This window comes from Corvus cornix, chromosome 7, assembly GCF_000738735.6.
Source record: "Corvus cornix cornix isolate S_Up_H32 chromosome 7, ASM73873v5, whole genome shotgun sequence".
Lineage (NCBI taxonomy): Eukaryota > Metazoa > Chordata > Aves > Passeriformes > Corvidae > Corvus > Corvus cornix.
The window spans coordinates 16,954,114-16,977,123 of NC_046337.1; the positions used below are offsets into that span (position 1 = coordinate 16,954,114).

The window sequence follows — 23,010 nt, forward strand, 5'->3', positions numbered from 1 at the left end:
AAGCCAACTGTGTAGCAGGCTTGAATGATAAAATTGGGTGAAAAAGAGGGTAAGACTCTTTTTAACCCTATACCGAAAAATATGGTATTCTGATAGGTTTGTGATTTGCAGGTAGAAGGGGATGTTTGGGTTATGGTAGCAGGGAGTGGGACAGAACTCTCTTTTGAAGGTGCTTTCTGTAACTAAGGGTCAAAGTCGGGCAGGACCGAGTGAAGGGTCACTGTTTTCTGGTACTCTTCTGGTGCTGGCTAAATCAAACCTTGGCCCAAGACTGCACTGAAGCAGCAGTTCTGGGGAGCCTGCGGCTGAAGCTTGGAGTGAAGTGCTAAAACTTCCGAGCCGTGTCTGATGTTTTCGATAGTCTCACCGGGCAGCCAGGGGGGCCCGGCCCCTCCGCTCCCCGCTCCCGTTCCAGCACCCGCGGGGTGCCGGTGTGTAGGGGGGAGGCGGGCCCGGCCCTGCGGCCCCGGCGGGAGAGCCCGCATCCCGCATCCCGCATCCCGCAGGTGGCTCCGGCTGCTGCCCCCCCGCGCGGGGCCGGCGGTGCGCGCGCCCATGTGACTGGCGCGCGCTTCCTGCCTCCGCGCCGCCTGATCCGCGGCGGGAGCGCGGAGCCGGGAGCGCGGAGCGAGCCCCGAGCCCGGCGCAGCCCAGCGGCTCCCGCAGCGCCCGGGGAGCGCCCCGGCCCGCGGGCGGCGGGGAGGGGGCGCCGCCGCAGCCCCGCCGCCGCCGCATGGAGACTCAGGACCAAGGGGCGCAGATGGAGCCGCTGCTGCCCACGGTACGGCTGCCGCAGCGCGGCCCCGGCCGGGGGGGGTGCGACGCGCCCCGCGGGGAGGCAGCCGGGGAGGGGGCGCGGGGGGCTGCCTTCCCGCCCGCCTGCCCGTGCTGGGCGCCGCAGCCGATTTCTCGGTGCGTGGGGAAACAGGTTGGCTCGCTCCCGTGCCGGGCGATGCTGCGGCGGCGGGAGTGTCTGGGCGCCAGGACGCTCGGGGATGGAGCGGTGTGTGTTTGTGCGTGTGTGTACGTGTGTCCCGCCGATGCAAGCACCCTGCCTTCCGGCCCCCCTCCCCCGCCTCAGGCATCCCCTTCCCCTCGGTACCCCCTCTCTTCGTGTCACCCTGCCTCCGACATGTCCTTTCTCAGGCTCTCTTGCCCCCCTGCTCGGGGAAGCGCAGGGGAGCCAGCACCTGTGGGCAGCTCCGTGGGGATCCCGCTCCGGGGCCGGGGCTGGGTCAGCAGCTGGAGGTCCCAGGCCCTCCTCTCTTGCAGACCGCAGAGAAATCTGCTGAGGGCTGGCACTGACACGCAGGGTCTGCCTCCCGCCGGATCCCGGGCTGTGCTTCGTGCTGCCGTGTCGCAGTCTCTTGTGCTCAGCCGTGGAGCTGGTGATCTGGGGGTTATTGTTGTCTGAGGGGGACGCGGTGCACCCGCTCCTCGGAGCACCGTGTGGCTGCACAGGGGCGGCTGGGCAGCCTTTGCCGTGCCAGTAGGAAAGAGATCAGTTGATGGGGGACTTTTTCTTGCCAGGCCCCCAGACACAGGGTTGCAGACACACAGAAGGTTTAAGTGTGGGTGTCGATCTCGATCTCATACTGAGATTCTGTTTGTGAATGGTGGTTCCTGCCTTGCACAGAAAATCTGTCTGGGGCAGGGAAAAGTCTCTCATGTACATACACAAGTGTCTGACTGTGCGTACACATCCCTGTCAACACACTGCATAGGTCTGTAGAGGCTTTGCTGCTCCTGAAATGGCTGTGTGTTAGCACAGCGAGCTGCACAACATTGACAAAGCTTGAAAGAGACAAGTCTCAGCTGCTGCAGGTTGATGAGATGCGCTCGTGTCAAGCCCGTTTTTCATAGGGTCTGTTCCCATCATCTGTTGACGTGGTCCATTTTGCAATCAGGTGGCAGGTTGCTACACAGTATGAGGCTATCTCTGGCATCTTCTTTCTCCTTGTGGCAGGGACAGTTTTTCCTGTTGCTTTCTGGATCCTGTTTATGAATCCTACTTCCTATTACTTGCTGCTCTCTTAGTTTCTGACAGTGAAGTAGAAGGTCCTGTTGCTTTCACTGACAGACTAGCTGTCGAGTTCCTTTCTGTAGAGAGACAAATAAGTGCAAACCCAGTTTCTATCTGTAGTTCATGACAGTGATTCCATGAAAGGCTCAGTCCTCAGTGTTTCACACCAGTGCAGTAGCCTTCAGTCAGCAGCAGTCTCCCCCTTGCTCGTACCTTGCTGGCCTGTGTGCTGGTCTCACTGTCAGCCTGTGTTGTCTCTGTGCGATGGCCACTGCACAGGGAGTCAGAGGAGTCAGCTTTCAGAAGGCAAAACGTGCAGGATTGCCTTGGGCTGTCTGGCTTTAAATTTTGTTTCTCCGGGGCTGTGCCCAGGAAAAAAAAAGGCTACTGCTGTGGTTGAGACGACCAAAGAAGATAGTATTTCTTGTGTGCTGATGAGGGGACAATTGTCCCTTGTTCCCTCAGGAACTGCCCTGGTGCAGTACCTCTCTGCAGAGCTGCAGGTCCCTGCCTGTAGAGCTGTAGATCAGTGCTTTTGCTTGCTAAGGTCGTGTCCTGGTTCCCACCTCCATTTACTATAGCTAACTAGTTCAGTTGTGTTTGCTTCAAGTGGGGAAGGGAGACTTCTCTACTCTATGTAATATATATATATGTGGCATATCATCTACCTCAGTCCTCTCTTACTCTTGTTTCTGAGAGGCCCTATGCAGCTCAACAATGCAACATTGCTTTCCTGCTGCAACGATGGCAAAGGCACAGCTCCTTCAGGATTTCTGGGTTCTGGTGATGTTTTCTCTGTGGTCAGGCAATAAAGCATTTGTATGTGCTGTGGCAGTCTCAGCCTAGCTCATGTCCAGGGCACTGCATTGTGGTAAGGCAGACTTTTGCGTGCTGGGATTCTTGTACCTGGAGTCAGGGTAGAGTTTAGGAAGCAGGAATAGGTGCTAACTAATCGGTGCTAAGGTCTGTTAGTCTGGGAGGTAGTGTTGTGACATACCTTTAGAGGATTTCTGTTCTGGGGATCAATCCTCATCTTGACTGGAAACAAACAGAACAAATGAATACAGTCTGTTCCCAAGTGTTGTCCCAGTTCAGTGGGTTCTGGGTATGAAGGAAAAGGCTTCTAGCAGAGCTTGTTTCCTTCAGGGGTTAGTCTGGGGGCTTTGGTATGTGCAACAGAGTTAATTTTTTCTTTTTTTGTGAAACTGTAACCCACTATATGTTTTATTGTTATTTCTAGTAAGAAGATGCGAGTGTAGTCCTTAATTAATTTTATCTTCTAATGGTGCTCAGAGATTGTAAAGCCTCAATAGAATTTTCCACCAAAATCCCACAGTCTGTACAAAGCGGAATCTACTTTTAATCTAGTGTTAGTCATGTGTTACTGATTTATTATGCAAGCTTTTAATTGAAAACCCCAATTTCTAGCAATTTGAAAACTAAGACAATACATTATTGCCTGTGGTTCTGAGGAATTAAACAATTTCCCTGGCAGTTTCCTGTCATTTTTTTTGAAAACAGGTCTTATACAGAGACAACAGTCTTGTTAGTAGTTGTGCTAATGTTTTTTTTTTGCAGTGTGGACAACTTCTGGTTCAAATTATTAGAAATCTATTGCTAATTTACTATGAGTACAATATTGTGTAAATAAATGAAAAAGGAAATTGTTCACCTGGAAACAAATTGTTGAACCCACTTTTGGAAATGCAAATACAGTCTTAATTTGTATTGTTCAGTACCTATACTAATATGGTAACAAAATGCAGTTTCTTGTATGCTTTCAGAATCATCTAGTGATTTATTTATCAGTCATCAAGTATATATTTTTTTCACTGATTATTCAGAATGCTTTAAAACAGTTGTGAGTAATTGAAAGATTTCTGAGGAGTCATCATTTGTTTACAGAACAGGGGAAACAATCTGCAGACCTTTACAAAGATCTTCTGTTGGTTTCTTAGCAAAGAACAAAGTATTGCCAGTTTGTTTGTGTACATGTATACCTGACTGCATGTAAATTATTTTGAAAATTGTTGCTTTATTTTGACTTTATTGGCAATTTATTCATAGCACAAGTTGTTCATGTTTGTTCCTGTACATTCTGGATCTCTCATATGCAAGTCAAAATTGGCTTTTACAATAGGGTTGTTATTTGGTAGATGTTTGATTATTTCGGCTGTAAGGAGGATGTATAGACAAAGTACAGATATTTTTGCTAACTATGTTTATGTTTGGCATGTTGTTTTCCTGTGTTTTCTGAAGGTAGCAGTAAAACCCATGTATGGAAAGTGAAACTGACTTTTCCTTCCTAAGTTCGTGTTCTCTCGCCCTCCTCATTCACTCTTAAATCCTTGTTGTATTTATTTTTTAATTTATTGTTCAAATCTGGTAGATACAAGGCCTTAAAGCATGACATTGCTGAGCTATATGTGGATACTGCATATGCATGCACTGTAGTTATGATATGTATGCTCTAGGTAAGACAGTGTTTGTATCAAGAGCACTCTTGTTGCTGCGGCAAATGGCACGCAGCTATTGCTACTTAGGACTCCATATGTGGGAGAATGGTATAGCAAGATCTTGGGAAGTAACTATTTTTAACGTAGCAGGTGAGTGTGGGAAGATGCTCACACTAACAGGCCAAATTCTTTTGCTTTTGTTAATGCTGAGTGGGACCTCGGATGAGACTTGCAGATTAAATGTATTGCTCATTGTGAGAAGGGGTGTCAGAGCCTTACCCCATGGTTTGTATAACAGTACTCATTCCCAGTTCACTTCTCCAGCATTATAGCAACACTTCAGGCAAGTTTATGGAGACTACAGGAATGCTGTGATACTTTTGGAAAAGTATAGAGGCCATATTACATTTTCAAGACAAGAGTGCCGAGATAATGGCACCATTGAAAAGAAAATCCTAAAACTTAATTGTAAGTATAAATTTAGGATTGCATTTCTGCTCTTGGTATTTTCTTTTTTACTGCCTGATTCCAAGTTCTAAATGAAAAGAAAAAACCCCCAACTTTTCCCAGCAAATGCTAGAAGGAAGTGAAGTATCAGTCACAATCAGATATTTGTTAAAGTCCCCCAACTTCTCCTTATATTTTCTAGTGTCACAGTTAAAAAAAGATACATCTGGATCATATGGTGTGCTCTGGTGTTTCTGTTTAAGAATAATTGACAGCCTGAGACATTTGCACAGAAATAAAAAAAAGTATGACTACTGTGTGGAAATCATCCCACTTCAATGCATCTATGTCTTGTTTGATTTCTTCCCACAAATCCCGCTTGTTAAATATATGCTTTCAATTTCTTCTGCTAATAGTTGTATCTTCTCTCTACTTTTTCATTTGGAAAAAATTTAGGATGAATTCTAAAACAAAATGCTTCCACTGACATCTTTTAATGCTTCTTAAATAAGTAATGTTTACAGTTTCAATGGATGAGAGGGTTTAAGCAGGTGAGGGAATACTTAATCCCCTGTGAAGCATCTTAGACAATTAGTTGTGTGTCTGATATGAGAAGAGAAAACCATAGGCATTGCACGTTCCTTTCATATGTTCAGGTCTGCTTTGTAAAAAACCCAAACTAGTAAGGAATCATATCCATGTGACTCCTTTTGCAATAATAATGCCATTTCGATGCCATACAAATTGAGGGAGCGTCAGATATGTTCACGCGGTTTTCAGCGTTGGTGCAGTTTAAAAGTTCTTCTCATGAAATGAAAAATAAGCATAGCATATTTAAAGATAATTGAAATCCACCCTTGTTCTATAAGGTTGTTTATTAGGATAGGCAAGGTGAAGGTTGGAATAGATGATACAGGCTATTGCTAGAAATAGAATTAATGTCTTGGGGAAAAAAAGAAGTTGCAGAGTGAAATGAGGGTAAATGAGGAGTTTTGTGCAAACTTGGAGAATTGAGGGCATTATGGCTGACTGGTGTGAAAGGCAAAAGGGAGCTGACTGAATTTCATGGGCAAAGAAGTGTAGGGACAGAAGCAGAAAAACCAGGGCTTTTGCCTCCTTGTACAGCAGGCACAAAATAGTACCTTGAATCCTGAGTCTTCTGTGTCTTTGCTGATTTACCTCTTTTCTTACATAGATCCTTTCCACTTTGTTTAATTAGGTATTCACAAGACATTGCAAAGTTTATAAATAAATATTGAAATTCAGTGGAGATGTGCAAGATAAGGTCAAGATTTGCAAGATCTCATTTTAATCAAACAGACCAGGAACTTGCTGCAAAAAAACTGGCGCAGTAACATTTTTAGGAGAAATGAAGTCTGCAAGTTACATGAGCTAGTATTTGGCATTTGTAAGGTATCAGTTGATTAGTGCAGTACTATATGTGTGGTCTGAGAAAAGATTAGCAATTGTAGAACAATTAGAGGAAAACAAAAATGAGCATGGGCCTAAAAGTATGAAAGAACATTTGAAGAAACTGGGATTTGTTAGGGAGACACACATTTGATGTGTAAAACTGCTACAAAAAGAGTCAGTTTCTTGTATCTGTACCGAATAGGAAACAAGGGAAAGGTTATGGGACAATATTAAAAGCATGTTAAGGAAAGCTGTCTAACGCTGACAGTAATGTAGTAATGGAACAAATTGTCTGGTATGTTTGTGGAATCTATTACCCATCTGTAGGAATAGGTGAGACAATTATTGCTGCTTTAGAGCTGAGTAATGGACTAGAAGACCTCACAAGATCTCTTCCAGTCCTGTCATTCTGTGAAAGGACCTCACTTTTGTCTTTTTGACACAAGTATGTTACAGATGGATGACAGATTAAGTGCAAACTGAGGAGAAAGAAGTAGTTTATATGGATTATAGATGTTGATAACCTCAGTTATGTCCACCTAAATAGAGAATTTACTATAAACATATACATGTACTATAAACATATTCAGAGTATCTTGCAATGATAGATGCTCACTGTTCATCAATTTTGTTGCAAGCAGGTTTTAAAACCATACAAAAATATAATATGCAACATTATTTACTAATATTTTCAAAGTGCCAAGCTAAAATGTGGATTTTTAAGCCTTTGTGGAACCCTCTTGACTTTATTTTAAAGAGTATAGGATTCTGTCTCCATCAGTGGGGTTCCAAGAAGTTTCAGCACAAGTTTCCCTGGGAGCAATTACTTTGTAGCGGTTGCACTCAAAAATGCCAGGAAAATATTGCACACTTGTGTAGTTTTTTGGAGAGAGATGATAATTTTGCACCTTTTTCTGGAGGCTTTTATAAAGAGTAGTCAAAATGCTATAAATTAAAAATACCCTTGATCTGAAGCCACTATTCTGAAGAATAGCTCCTGATACCAGTCCCTAGCAATTGCACTTGATGTTCTCATAGTTTCGTTCATAGTCACTGAAACTATGTGAAGATGGAAAAAACGACCCAACCCCGCTATTAGAGCCTGGCAAGAATAGATTATAGATTCTTAAACTGTAATTGGTCTGGCAAAAAATGTCATTAAAGTCAAGAGCAAAATGCCAGGTCTTTTTTGGAGAGAAGATGGTATGAATGTGCACAGGGCTTTAGAAGTGAGCATAAGCAAGAATGTGATTTCATGTCCAATCTGAAAACTTTTAAATTCTGAATACCATTGAAAACTTTGTGGTGATTGTGTGGTATCTAGGATGTTCATAGTGTTGTGAATATGAATAGGAAGTAAAGGCACAATGAGGGGAGACTGTGTGTAAATTTTAAGTGCTTTAGGTTTTTTTTCAATGGTACTGACTGGTCATCTTCATGTTTTTTTCTCTATAAAATCAAAGAATAGCATACACAGGGGAATAAAAACTTCAGGATTGTTTTTCCTCTTAAGCATTTTAATTTTGGGGTTTAGGAAAATGCCACTGGTAAGTCTGAATAGTTAGATTTATGGTTGTAGAATGCAAATTAGAAATGAAAAAGGGATGCATCATATTGATGTGCTTAGTGTTTATAAGGGTCAGTAAAATTTTCAATTTTGTGTTTTTTTAGTGGACTGAAACATCAAGCTTCTGAATACGAAGGTGAATCTATGTAATTCTTTAAAGCTATATTTATGTCATAAAGTGAAGCAGAAAAAAAAATGTAATTCCAGTATAAGATCTCCTAGATCTCGTTGGACCAATGATGCAATTGATAAATTTGTGCTAGAGTGTATCTCTAGAAAGAGGATTTTGGTTTCAACACCCATCCATCTATCCATCTGTTTATCTGTATCTTTGGAGCCAAACATCAACCCAGTCAGTCACTTTGTTAAATTTCCTCCCAAAGTAAGATATGAATTTTTTTTTTTTAAATTTGGAAATGTATACTGAAAACATACAGGAAGGTATGAAAGCTTTTTATTTGGAATTAAGCAGGATAATGATGTCTCAAATCTGCTAAAGTAAGTTGCCAGAAATCCTGTGTGATGATCAGCGAAGTCTACTGGCAGATCTAGAAATGTGCATCTTTTTTCAAGGCCCGACTCAGTAGAATTGAAGACGTCATTCTCATTCTTTTTTATTTAGGTGGTCTGCCAATCTCATAAGACAAAGCCTGCTACAACAACCGTAAAACAAAATTGAACCTTGGTCTTTTAGTTAAATAAGTAAATTATATGTTCTGCTAAATGTAGGAAGTTGATACTTTTTATTTGAACTGCAGCTAAGTGATGGTAATGATGAGAATTGGAATGGCATGTGTTAGCCACTTACTGCTCTGTAGATTTGTTCTTTACCTTGGGACTCAGGGTTGAGCTTATAGGTGCACTGTTCCCAAGGGCTGCTAAATAACCACACAGTAGTGGTTGAACCACTATAGTCCTTATTAATAAAAAATTTCTCACTTGTTCTGTCCAAGTGGGTAATGGATAAAGTTTGTTATCATCTACTAAGAATGCAGAAATGAGATTGCACAACCAGCCCTCAAGTATATGGATGCAAAATTGAAAAAATGTCAAGTTTATGATCTAAGAATTCATAAGGAAGAAGATATATTCTCCTGCTATACTCTATAGTATGAGGAATGTAACAAAAATTAGAATTTCCTGTTGCCTGTGGAATAGTGGGCATTCGCCTACCTTTAAATTCATGAAAATGTGGATAACCTGTATCCATTTTCCTAAAAATGCTTTAAGCATTTCTTTTAATCATTTTTGTGACCTATTTAAGTAGTTACCAAAATAGAACCAGAGTGTCCCAGAACAGTACATTATCATGCCAGCAGAAGGGATATTATATGTATTGGTATTTTAAAAGAATTTATGGAATAAAATTAGTTCCCTTCTGCCCCCTCATCCCCAAGTCTGTGCAGCAGTTGCTGCCAGCCATCTCAATGCTGTTCCTCAGAAACAACTTGGTTTCCAGTTCTTTTGAGACTATTGCTACTTCATTTGAGACTTGTGTATGTTTCCAAGGTATCATCACCAAGACAAATCTTCATGCAGTGTCTGCAAGTCTGCTCTGTGCTGAGATTTCAACACACTTTACTTTTTTTGGGTAAATTTCATAACTTGGATTGTAACCCATATTATCCATCTCTTTGAATTAGTGTTATCCTTTCCCTTTATTTGAAGAGAAGATAGAAATGCTCAAACATAAGACTTGACTGACTAATTGTGTTTTAGAAAGCTTTACTTTATTATGTTCTTCCTCTTTATGACTGTGCTATAGTGAAATACTTAACTATGTCCACTTATTTTTGTTGCAACCTTTTAATAGCTTTTGAAACTAAATGTAGCAATGAGCTGCTAAAGCACTCATAAAGCTGTGTTTCATACTCATCTGAGAATCTTCTCATGAAAATTCTAAAAATAGGTGAATATCACGTCTTTTTTTGGGAGAAGCATATGAATGATTTCAGATTAGGTGAATATGCTCTCAAAAATAGAATTGAGCAGTGCAGAAGCCTTCATGCTTATCCTTACCAATGTCAGAAAAAGGATTTTTTTCTGTAGTGATCTGTCTGGATTTCCCCATCAACATCAAATGTGCCTCTTGCTTTTGGAATAACCCCCCACCCCCAGTCCTCATCTTCTAGGGGAATGGATTGAGAAAAACCCTGCTGTGGAGTCAGCCGTGAAAACTCATGTAACTCACATGATTTTGTCTAAAACAATGTAGGCAGAAGAAGACTTTTAAAGGATCTTTTAAAGAAAAAGCCACATTCAGCTTTAGAGAGGATGAAATGCAGTGATCTCTAGTTTGTGTAGTTTGATTGTGTTCATTTCACTTTGTCTTACCTAAAAGTTCAGGGCTTTGTGTGTGCTGTATCTGAATTGATTTACTTTGGCCAGCAAATACATAAACATTTTTTTCTATTTGCCCACCCATAACCCCAGGTAGATGAGAGGTTTCTAAATGTTAGTCAATATTGCCCAGAGCAACACAACTGCAGTTGCCTCTCGAGTGAAGGCCAACTGAAAAGAAACAAGTAACTCTCCACTGAGTACTTGTGAACTAGGATTTGTTTCCCCTAATTCTCTGTCCAGTGCTGGCCAAATTTGGGCAAAAACAACAGAAGCAGCAAAGCCCTTTTTGCCTTGAAAAATATCAAGCTGCTGAGGAATGCGCATGCATTACCAAGGAGTGCTGCTGAGAAGCCAGCTTATGGAGGACAAGAGATGTTTTTGAGAGCTGGTATCTCCCCTGTACCCATGATGAGGGGTTTGCCTTGGACTAGCTTCTGCCACAGAATCTGTGTTCCATTAGCAGATATGGTGGGATTGTACATGGTAGGAGGGTTAGAGCTTGCAAACCCCAGTACATTTCACCCAAACAACACCAAATCCCAAAGCTATCTTACCCTGCCTCCTCCCCCCAAATTTCTCCATAAATGTGAAACTTGTTAATATATGTATGTCTATGAAAAATGTTAAGCTGGAGAGAACAAATAGAACTTCATAAAAGAGTCTTTTGAAGAAAAAGATGGAAATATTGAAGGCATCTAATCAAAGTTATTACCAAAACATGTGAACGTGCAAATGTGTAAAACCTGACTAAATTTTTTTGTTTATTCTTCTGTGAGTGATTCAGACTTACACAATCCAGTCTGTTACACATTCATATGACTTATATGTCTTGGGTAGTTCAACACAAAGAATGTAGGTTTTGATGATGCATCCAATGTAGGATCTGAGAAAGTGCTGGGAAAATATTGTTCTTGCTCTGAAATAATTTTTTTAAAAATCTAAAACTGTAGAACTTATGATTCCAGAAGTGGTCTGGCATTAAGACAAGCTCATCATGTACAAAATCTGAGTAGTGTTTCAATGGCAATATTAGAAATAGATATCTCTGCAAAACCAATTCTTGGTCACTCTTAAACTACTAAAATTGCTAACTGTGACACTCATCAAAAGTTATTAACTGTTTCATGTTTATTTGTTTGTGTCTGTCTTCTCCCTTGTATTGCATAAAAAAGGAATAAAAAAGGAACAAAAAAACCTGCTGCAAGGTAGACAGAACCAGAGCCTTCTCTTTAAGTCCCTTAGTTGTCTGTGCTGACCTTGCATAAATGCAAGGTAGTTTTACCCTTGAGAAGATTGGGCTAATCTGCTTTGTGCTTGGCATCCCACAGGAATAAACAGAGTAAGAATAAAGAATATTAAAGCATGGATAAGATGCTGCAAAAACTTTAGGTGGTTGTATTTTATGTCTATTTGTTTAGGAAAAAAATTGTGTGAACTTTTTGGGATGAAGAGTGTGGTTTCTTTCTGAGTGGATGCAGGGTCTGTCACTCACTGGTCCTGGTCCGTGACTGGCCTATTCAGGGGCTAGGACAGTACACAGATGAGCAACAAGTCTGTTTAGTAGCATGATTGCAAACAAATACATCTCTGGCAATACAAAAATCTACTTATTTTCTCTAAGTTTGTTACTCTCCCGACTGCTCGTGGAAATTACTGAGCTATTATAGCATAACTATTATGACTGTAATCACATAAAGTGCTTGCTCTAAGAGTTCTAATAATAATAGTTCTAAATTGTGAATGGACAGAATTAAAAATACCTCTCCATTTGTACTTTTTTTTTTTAGAATAAGAAACTTCTAATTTGCATGCACAACAAATAGCAAATTTTATGGATTAGGGCAAGTGCATTTTTATGATATGAAAAAAATTTCTAGAGGATTATGATTTATCTTGTTCAAATACTATAACCCAGAGACTTTTATTCTATCTGCTATACTTTCACCTTTGAGTCTTAAATTTTTCATTTCACAGTGATTGCAGAAATAATTGTTTATATAGTGCTTCCATTATGCATATTTATTAAAAAGTAAAAAAGTCATTAAAATAAGTCTGACAAAATTGTCTTGAGCAAAAAAAAAAGAATCGATAGATGGTATCTGCAAACTGTAATATCATATTTTTAATGCTTTTCAGTTATAGTACAGTTTTTAAAACTAATTTCTAAGAATGGGTCTATTTCTTCTACTGATACGTTTTATATAGGAAAATAATACCAATTTATAGTTGTTACGAGTTATTTACTTCTTCTTTAGTTTGCCTTTTTTTAAACAGTCCTTAATGAACTGATTATTTTCCTGCTAACATTTGATATTTCTCCAGCAGGCTTTTCTTGTATATTTAGAAAGGATGCATTTTCTGTGTCTGTATATGCAGATATGAAAATACATTTAATTCTAATGGGAATCCTTTTTAAAATTTCTTCCTGGTGACAAATAAGCAATTTGATTGAATGGTTTCAGCTTTCAAGAAATACAAGGCTAAGCAATTTTTCCTAATACTGTGGTTTAGTACTTGTCGTACTCCATTTCACAGAACCATAGAATGGTTTGGATTGGAAGGGACCTTAAAGATCATCTCATTCCAACCCCCTGCCATGGGCAGGGACACCTTCCACTAGATCAGATTGCTCAGAGCCCCATCCAGCTTGGCCTTGAACACTGCCATGAACTGGGGCATCCACAGCTGCTCTGGGCAACCTGCTCCAGTACCTCACATAGAATCAAGGAATTATCTAATCCCAGAATTTGTTCTAAGTTGGCAAGTGCTCAACATTTCCTATTGACCAAACTTCTTCAAGGCACTGAAATCACACTGAGATTTATTACAATATTTTAAGCCTTAAAGCAGCTTCCAACAAGTGTTAGAAATGGTTGTAGAATTTAAAAAAAAAGGAAAAAAAAGAAAAAAAGATGTCTTTTTCCTTTACTTGGAATGGGAAAATGTCTCAATCCACTGTCAGCAGCATGATTCCTTTACAAAGTTTCAAGTGTTTCATTTTTTCATTTTAGGTATCCTGATTGGTAGGGATAGGAATACGGTGATAAAAAAGTTCCTACTATTTGGGACTGCTAAATTACATAAGTGATCCAAGTGTGAATATAATGCTAAGACCAAGAAACTATAAAGAAAATTTAGTATCAAATCATTATTGTTAACTTTTTTGTTTCTGCTATAGTCTTGCAATCTTGTAGCTTCAACACCAAGAAAACACCAATACTCTAGTTATTTATTTGAAAGTTAAAAAAAAAAATAGGCAAGATTTTGGCTGTCATGGAAAATGTGAAAATGTCAGTCTTGATGATCCAGAAGGCAAAAATCATCCTATGTGTGCTTCTTTCTGTATCATTTTTTGAGGCAATATCTTGATTTTTAGGCTGTCAGTATCCGTTGTCTGTAACAAACTTGCTGGAGTGATTTTCTGTATTGTCTAGGATGCTCATTGTTCTCATGTGCCTCTTTCCAGTGCTGTGCTCTACTCAGGCATTTCTTCCTGCTCTTCTGTTTCTTGTGCTGCACACAGGTGCTGGTCTCAGAGTTAAGTGGCTGCTGCTGAGAACTCAATATAAAAAGATGTATCAGAGAGCCTTCTGCACACTGGTTTTTTTATTTCTTAAAAAAAAAAAAAAAAAAGAGAACACTAGATACTATCTGACCTGTCCACAGCTTTCATGGGGTAGTGACAGTCACCATCTGGCATGGTCTCAGATAAGGTCATTGATGATAGCCCTGAGGGCTGGCAACCTGAGACTGGGCTTTCCCTGGGCTTTCCATTTCAGGACTGTAAAGTCTGGATCAATCAGGATTTCTTGACTAATGGGGAAATAAATTCTGTTCAAATTGAAGCTCTGTAGATTAGGAGTTGTTCTGGAAGTGAGGCAATTCAGGAGACAGAGGATGTGATACTGTGAAAAATAAAGAATAAAAAGTGAATACAGAATAAACCCAAACTACTTCATGATAGCAGAAATAGTAATTGATAAATGTTACTGATTTACTAAGTTAAAAATGTGCGAAACTTTTTTGACAAAGTATAGAATTCAAGTGCAGACATTACAGTGATGAAGGATATTTTGGAGGCCATGCATGTAAATAGGTTAAAAAGGAATTAGGTAATTGAGTACAATGATCCTAATTCAACAGATGCAATCACCAGCTTAGGAAAACTTTAAACTGCTGATCACCAGAATGAGGGACTGAATACCAGAGGAAAGACCATGTACTAGTTCCCTTTTTTCCTTTGTACAATAAGAGCCAAATAGTGGGGTAACCTGAGGCAAGATACTGGATTTCAAAGATTTCTGTGGTTCTGCTTTTGTTTTCCTTCCTGGGGTCTATGAAATAGGGTTTGTCTTTGTTAGCTTTGCAGGGACGGGTTATCTCTCAGATGGTTCTGTCTAAAAGGAAATAATTCTCTTTGGTCTTACCACTGACTCATTTACCTGTAAATGAGATAGTTTAAAAACAGCAGGTGATCCAAAATCAGTCTTTACTTTCTTGTGTCAAAGAGTTAATTTTATTTCTGATCAGTTACATTTTTTTATTTGATTGTGTATTTCAGGAGAAAGATGTTCCTGATTGAGAGGTCCCAAACATAGGAAAATGCAGAACCTGTCAAATGTTTTAGTAGTGACCAGCAGTGACCTGGGAGAGGTCAGTCAGACTGTGTTCTTGCTCAATTCAGTAGCAAAGGGAGAGGAACACTGGTCTGCTCTACATGTGCATTCTCATTTTCATACAAGCAAATGAGACATCTATGTGTGTATGTCTTCATGGGTTTGTGAACCCGTTGTCCTTCCCCAAAGCACCTCCCTTTGCTGAATTTTGGGAGTCTTGTTAAAGCCATAGCTCTGGTTGTTATCACAGATCTGATCTTTGAAAAATCCAGGTTGCTTTCAAGAAGGTTCTGTGATCATTGTGAGTGTGCTGCCCAGCAATTTGTAGGTTTCACCTCTGACAGGACTTGCTTTGTATAATAAATAAAATACTTGCTTTTTACAGTGGGCGAATAGTTGTTTATTCTTTTACAGATTCAGTTTTGAGCTTCAGAGGAGGGCACAAGGCTGCCACTGAGCCAGGAAGAGTTGTTGAAGGAGCTGATGATGGATGCCAAGAGCTTTCACTTTAATTGTATTAATGTCAGACTATGTCCCTGGATTTTGCTGGGGCCAGCTGTGTGTAATTCAGCTGATGGGCCCTAGATGGTGTCTGGCTTGTCTCTGCTCCTCTCTGCGCTTCCCTCGTGTCTTCGTTGTGAGCTTTGCTTGGCAAGTGAGGAGAGGAGAGGGCATTGCATGCATGGTGACAGCACACGGCTCTTGTGATGTGAAACCAATCTTGTAGAGTTTCTGGGAGTTAGGAAATTTGTTAGTTTCGAAGATCCCCACTAATTTTGGTGCTTCAGTATTTGGATACTGAAACGGCTAAATGTTGGTCTTCTGTTACTCTGCAGTTTCACGTAAGAGCATCCTGGTCTGTAATATCAAGCAATATAGTCATGCATGCTCTTAGAAAGATCTATTGTTCAGATGCATAAACACTTAATATGTTGGAAAATCAGCAATAGCTTTATGTATCATTTTGACAGTAACACTGCATGCAAAAATATATCTTCAGATGGATCAGAATAGATGCAAAACCAGGTTTCTAATTTACACCACTGCAAATATTAAAAAATTGAAAATGATGTAAGAATACTTAAATTATTTAAAACAGTGTTCAGAGATGCTAGAATAAAAGCTGAATGCTCGTATCTGTAGTAAGGTGATGTTTATGAAACGTTTTCCTGGCAGGACAGGATAAAACTAGATGCTGTGTTGAAACATTCATAAGAAAATCTAATAAAATATTTTCTGTGTCAGGATTAAGGAATTATGTTTTCAGTTTTGGATTGTGTTTTGCTGAGAAATAAAGCTTGAATTCTATTTTAAAGGTTAATTTTCAGGTTTGGAAGTTTGGGCTTAAAATCTCAAATATTTTACCAGTATTTTGATCTCAGTCTCTAGGTTTGCATCTGACCTATAATAAAGAAATGACGAGATACAGAAGGTTTTTTTGTATATTTTGTATATTTTTTGTTTAATGAAACTGTAAGACTTGACAAATTTTATTTAGGACAGTGCAGTGCATTGTAATACAACTGAAACCAATGAAGTTGCCTAAGATTAATATTAAAAGCTAAAAATAGGATTTCTCTCTCTCTGGAGTATTTCTGTAGTAGTTTTACAGTCTACACAAACATATATTAGCATCTTGTTTTCATATGCAAACATCTTCATCCTTTTCTTTTTGTTTTCTGTTTTTGTCCATTTCTTTGGTTCTCTCTTTGTCCATTGTGCCCCACCAACATGAGCAGATTATAACTCGGCATGATTGTGTATATGGTTCTGTACAAAACTGGTGTTTGAATCCTGTCAGCTGAGAGCAACAGTGGCAGCAACCTGAAATTAACTTAGAGACTCAGGATCCTAATCACTGGGTGTTGTGCTGCTTCAGCTGTCGGCATTTTCAGCCAGTTAAACCAAGTCTGTGTTACTTGCAGATGTGTGATAGAGCAGATGGGTGGGTCAGTTCAGGATTCATTCAAAGTTGAGAGCCCAGCTGCGAGAAGAAAAAGCAAGAAAGCCTTTCTTCCATATAGTACGTGGATATACCAGAGAAGATGGGATCTAACTTTTGAAATTTAAAGGATATGTACACAAAATTTCAAAGAAATTCAAATGTCGAAAATACATTGAAGTTCCTACTGAGATGTCAAAAAAGATGTGTAACTAGGTTTGGTGTAGTGTTTTCACTGAGTTAGACTCTTGGGAAACTTACCTGATTAAAAGACCCACAGAAGCAAAACAAACAAACAGAAACCTAACTAGCATTTAAATGCTGTATTTTTCTGACAAAGTAATGCAAAATTGACACAGATCAATATGTTAGTGCCTATACAGCCACCAGATCTAATACATCTTGTTTTCCTCTTCAGAGTACCTGCAGTGTTATACTAATGAATGAGAATAGATCTCTTTTTTTGTGGCAAATATCTAAAAATCTAGCTGTAAACAAAGATTAAAATAGACTATTTAACTAAAACGACCTAAAAAGCTAATTTAAATAATGTTTGTATGAATTTTGTGTGAAGTTCATCTGCTTTGCTTAGGGCATGGAACAAAAGGGCAGAACCTGGAGAGAGAGACCTACGCAGGCGAGATGCCGGTGGCAGAGTCTGCTGTGCATTTGGTTAGTCAAATGCTTAAAGTTGTTTATTCCTCTAGGTACCTTTTAGATTTCATTCCCTTCAGCAATGCTGAGTCTGTTCTCAAACTGTATTTTCCTTGTGATCCCTCTAATGGGATACTTTCTGTTACTGGTTTTCTTTTGGAGGAGACAAAAAAAAATTTCTCTCATTTACTTTTCTCCATGTTAAAGATGAACATAGGCTAAAATAGGAGGGCACTCTCAAAGGTCCATTTATGGCTTGAGAACATCTTCTGGCTCACTATAACATGAGTAGACTAATATGATATACGTAAGATTCTAGGCAATTAGTATCTGTATTTCATAATTCAGATCCTTTACAGAGTGTAGAGATTTTTCAGGTCATACTTTTGAAACACAATATCTGAATTGCTGCTATGATTTGTACTGGCTTCCAAAATGTCTTATTTTGGGGCTTCTATAACAAGGAGGAAAAAAAGTAGAGGGACTCTTTTTTTACCTCTCAGTATTCCCATGAAGCATTGGTGATGCAGTTGCAGTTTCTCTCCAGCACCTGTGAAAGCACTTGGACACATCTCCCAGTTCCAAGGTGGGATCCAACTGATCCACCCCAGTGAATTGCAGCTGGACCTCCTAGTGGACCTTTGACAGAAGATGGGGATTGCTGGTGTATTATAGAGGTTTCATGAGGCTTCATGTTGCATTGCTGAAGTTTCATGTTGCAAAATGTATTGAAAAAGTTCTTGTTAATTTGCTTAATTAGCTTCTTTCTAATGCATGGAACCTCATCCAGTTCCTATAGTAATTGGTGGAACCTCTCACTGAAGTCTTGCAGCATAATTGAGTGCTTTATATATGTATCAATCTGTAAGGTTTTTTTGTGTTGTGGGGTTTTTTGTGTTTGTTTGGGTTTTTTTAATAGTTTTTCTGTATTTTCTTTTTTGCAGGTTTTCGTTACATGAGGAATGTCATGTTAGAACTATAATTTTTAGAGTAGTTAAACAAGACCACTCACAGGATTTCATAATAGTGCATGATTTGGCCAATCTACTGTAGGGGTTCATTCTAGCACCAGATTTCTCTCCAGATACAATTATTTTTACATTCTTTCCTCAAATACTTTATGATCTGCATCAGGAGAGCATAGTGAAGCCTTCATGCTGTTCGTAGGCTTCCATCTCGATTTACATGTACTTGACTTTGTAGGGATTGCAGCCTTCAGTTAGAGTTGACTGTAAATATTTTGAAGAACTTGATCATGGGCTGGGGATGCTCAGGGTGGCCTAAATGGGGATAATCAGAGATTGCTGGCAAAAAAGGGGGATGCCACTCATGCATTATCAATTACATTAAGTTACAGTAACCTATTTCTAGATGGCAGAAATTTAATACTTTGACTCTAGGCAAATTTTGAACTGAAAGGAAGGGGCAGCATGTCCAAATTACCAGTATAAACTTTTCCGTGCTTAACATGTTCATAAGCTTATTTTTTAACTGATACGGTTTTTTTTGCTGTTCATAATTTGACACCATCTTATTGACTATTGTTTCAAAATAGGAATGAAATGTTGGTTTGGTTATTATTTTCATAAGGAAGATGTGATCTTTTTCCTGGCAGAAGTACCGAGACTTTAGAGGAAAAGAATCTTCGCCGACTGAAGGAGTATGTTTGCTTAAGGAAAACAAATTTTCTCCAACTAGTTATGATCAGAAAATTGAGTTAATAGTCTTTTTCTCCCTCTGGAAAATACTTCTTAAGGTTGAATGATATAAAGTTTCTGAAAATAGGGCAACTGTTATTAGAATAAATGACAAAAAATGTAGTGAAAGACATTTATCATCTGAATAATGTATTTTTGCTTGGAGGCTTACTTATATTTAGTCTCTGTGTTAGAAATATCACAGCTGTAATAATTTTTTTTGGTAGAAGGATCACAGCACTAATAGTTCTGATACACTAGTAACAGAACTTTGGGCCTATTTCCCAGCAATTCGTTATAAAATTTAGATGACCAGATAAGAAGATGGACATTTTTGTAATGTTGCTGAAGTAATTTTGATGCTCATTGAGTTTTATTGACATCGGATAATCACCTGAATATGTATCTTTATCCCCTTGTTTTTAAATGTTATGTCCATTCAAAAACACTTCCAAACTTAATTTTGTTGTGAAGTTGTAAAGCCTCATGTAAATCCCTGCAGCAATGTTTTATGATTTTAATTTTCTTGTCTTGCTGACAAGATTAGGTTGTTTTTCTAAGTCATGTCACCTATCAAGAAGATTTTTCTCTCCTTATGTGGTTGTCTCCTGCTACTAAGGAATGAACAAAGAACTTGATTATTATTTGATTAGGTCTCTGCACCTGATTCCTTTAGGTCAGAAATGTTCTTACCCTTTACAGTTAAAAGCTAATTTAGCTGTGAGCCATTATTTTGGAAATGGCTAAGATAAGGAAAGCTATTTACCTCCTGATAATGCAAATAATTTCGTTATTGTTTCTAGCAATTGTACTAGGAAAAAGCCTGTTACCTTGTATTGTTTCAGTCTAGCACTTCTGGGTGTCTGGAAAGTTTGGTTTTTAATTTCCTTCAATTAATAATCCTGTTTTTTAAAGGATCTTCAAGTTTAACTTGCATTTTACTGTGGAAAACTTCCTCCTGTTCATTCGAGTTATGCCTTCCTAAACGATCCTAAATAATTCACCTCAACCCTCAGTTTAAGTGGTACCTTTTTATCGTCTCTTCTTAAACAATTTAAACTTTATGTTCTTCATCTCTTCTTTTTTTTCAATGAACAAATTTGTTGACCACTTTCTTGTCTGGATTTCAAGAAGCTTTTGGGGAACATTTAAATACACCTTTCTCTTGGTTAGGTTTTTTCAAGTCAAACTCAAAAAAAAGAATTTTAAGAAGTTAAATACTGGTGTACAGACTAAATGATTCAGATTTGTAAAATGCACTTAGTACGGTTAGAAACAATTAGCTGTCAAAGCACAGGTAGTGGTAAAACATGAACAGAATGGGCATGACCCATCCTTTATGGAAAGATTATTTGCCACAATTTAAAACTTTTAAGGCATATTAGAATGTTTATTATCTTAATGTCTGTTTTCCTCACACCCTAAAAATGGTGGTGTTACATCATTGTCTATCAAAAGCAGGAGCAGCACTGTTCTTGCATCTATTTAACTTATTCCAGAAAAAATGCTGTGTGATGTTGATGTCCTGGATTTCCTGGGTTCTTGATGTTTAAGGTGATTTTGAAAATTAAAACAAAAATCGTTTGAAGTTATTTTGCACTGCTGAGCAGTCAAATAGTCACTCATTGTCTTTTTCCATATGTCATGGAAAATGCACTTCAGAAACACATCCCATGGAATTGGTCCAAGTTCTGTTGTTTGTGAATCTACAGAGCTTCATTAAATCAATGCCCTTGTTTAAAATAACTATATGCATAATTGGATTCACTTACAGTAAATCACTTGCAGATAACTACGTGAAGCACGGAGAAAAAGGACTGGAAAGGGTGCATGTGCCAAGCGAAATACTCAGCCAGTAGAGATATGTGAACTCTTGCTAGAGGAGTTAATTGCAATTGATGCCATTCATGTGTTAAAGGGAATGTTGCAACATTCTGCTGAAAAAAGCTCTGTGGTTCCAATGCTGTGAATTATTCTGGAGGACAAATCATAACCAAAAAAAAAGCTGTTTCTTTAGACACCTCAGTTAATTTTTAGGGTAAGAAGCTTTACACAGCAGTTTTGGTTCTTGTGAATTTGAGTGCAACTTGTGTTAATATGGTCTGCCCTGCATTCTTAGTGTGTTATCCTCTCTAAGTAGGTATTTGTTAGTGCTGGGCAGTGGCATGGTATGTTCTTGAAGGAACTTTACTTGTGACCACATTTTCTCACAGAGGTCATAACTAGGTAGAGGTGAAAGACCTTGCAACTGAGTGCTCAGAAGTTGTTGTTAATGAGCTTAGAGCTAAGCAGTGAGCATTAGGGATAATAATGTTTGTGAACCTTGTGGCTCATTGTGAGTTTGAGCTGGTTCCAGCAGTTCTCTTCAGGCCTGGCATGAAGCATGGCTGCCATCTTGATGTGGAAGAACTTTTTGCATTACGGCAAAATTTGAGAATCTGGTTCACATATTTTTGACCTTGTGTAGATAAAATAAATCCAGAAGTGGAGGCAGTTTTGGCACAGCAGCATGGCACTGTGCCTCTGCTAGCCACACCTGTCCAGGGGAGCACCCGATCAGCCGGAGCGCACCAGGACACACGTGCAGCCGCGCTGCGTCAGGGCTGGCAGCTGATGCAGTGCTGTGCCTTTGCACCAGCTCACCTGAAATTACCCAGTTGTCTGACACTTGACAGGACTAAAGCTTCTAAGTTTCCTGGCCATTTGTGAAGGTCTTAGCCTTATTTTGAGTGCAGACTCCTGAACTTGCTGCAGGTGTTGGTGCTCAGTGTGAGGGTCTGGGTTAGGTGCCTTGAAAGGGTATTAGGTGTTGATCTGCTCCCACAGCTCCCTGGCCTTCTCTGTGGGCAAATGGTGGCTATGCTCACAGCTTTCTGTGTGTCAGTGGTTCAGTGATTAATGTAATTAAGCAGGACATGAGACATGACTTCAACTCCTTTTGCTTTTTTAGAAGGATAACCCCCTGTTTCTGTTGTTCCTGGAGAGAGTTGCAGCTACAAAGCAGTTCTCACCTCCTTCCCAATGGGACCATTTTCTAGAGGTGTGGGAAGAAAGTCCCTCAATTCTTTCAGGTAGAGATGATAAGCAGACCTCTATCCCCCATGTAACAGGGGAACAAACAAGGGTGTATGGCGTTACAGTATTTCTAGAAAACAAAGCAGTGGCCATCTCTGTCTTTTAGGTGGCACTGGATGTATTTTTTCAGGAAACAGAGAAAGTTGAGTGAACAGACATGAGGTGAGAGCAACATCTGAACTCAGGCTCTGGCTTGTATTAGGCTCTGGTGAGGCATCAAGTTTCCTGGCCCTGTGAAGACTGATGTGTCTGATGGCAGAATTTTAGCCCTAAATGAAACTTTAATATTTAAAAACCCAAACAGAGTGGCCTCTAGGCCAGGTGACTGCAGATCTTTCTGCATTGTTTTGTTTCAGTTCATAAGCTTGTGTGCTGTGTGCTTTTTGTTTAAGCTTAAGACTTGCTTTGAATTTATCTAAGTTCTGTCCAAATTTCATTGTGAGTATGAGGTTCCTTTTCTCAATCTGTCTTTCTTAGTCCTTTATACTAGGATTCACTTTTTAATGACTGCCTAATGATACCCAGAATCTGTGCTGCTGAGCTTAAAAAAGAGCTTAAGTAGTTTGCTTTTATCCTGAGTAGTTTGAGGTCACCAACATCTGTCCTCTTTGTTACTGTCATTATTCCAGTCATCTTCTGAAGATAGTGTAGGCCTTTGTTTCACTGAGAGCACTAACTGGATTTTTTTTTCTTTCTAGTAACATACATCAAGATGCCTTCTAGGTTTGATCAAGCCTCTTCAAATCAAGTGGAAAGCAGGGAGATAAGATATGGAAT

General features: G+C 39.4%; 1 protein-coding gene across 1 annotated transcript in view; it reads left to right on the forward strand.

Annotated features, from left to right (window-relative positions):
* Positions 1 to 685: 685 nt before the first annotated feature.
* Positions 686 to 23,010, forward strand: part of SLC4A10 (solute carrier family 4 member 10) — a 154,769-nt gene continuing 132,444 nt past the window's right edge. Inside the window, exon 1 of the mRNA XM_039554817.1 lies at positions 686 to 781. Within this exon, the coding sequence (XP_039410751.1) occupies positions 734 to 781 (48 nt within the window). The 5' untranslated portion in view covers positions 686 to 733. The remainder of the gene's footprint in view (positions 782 to 23,010) is intronic.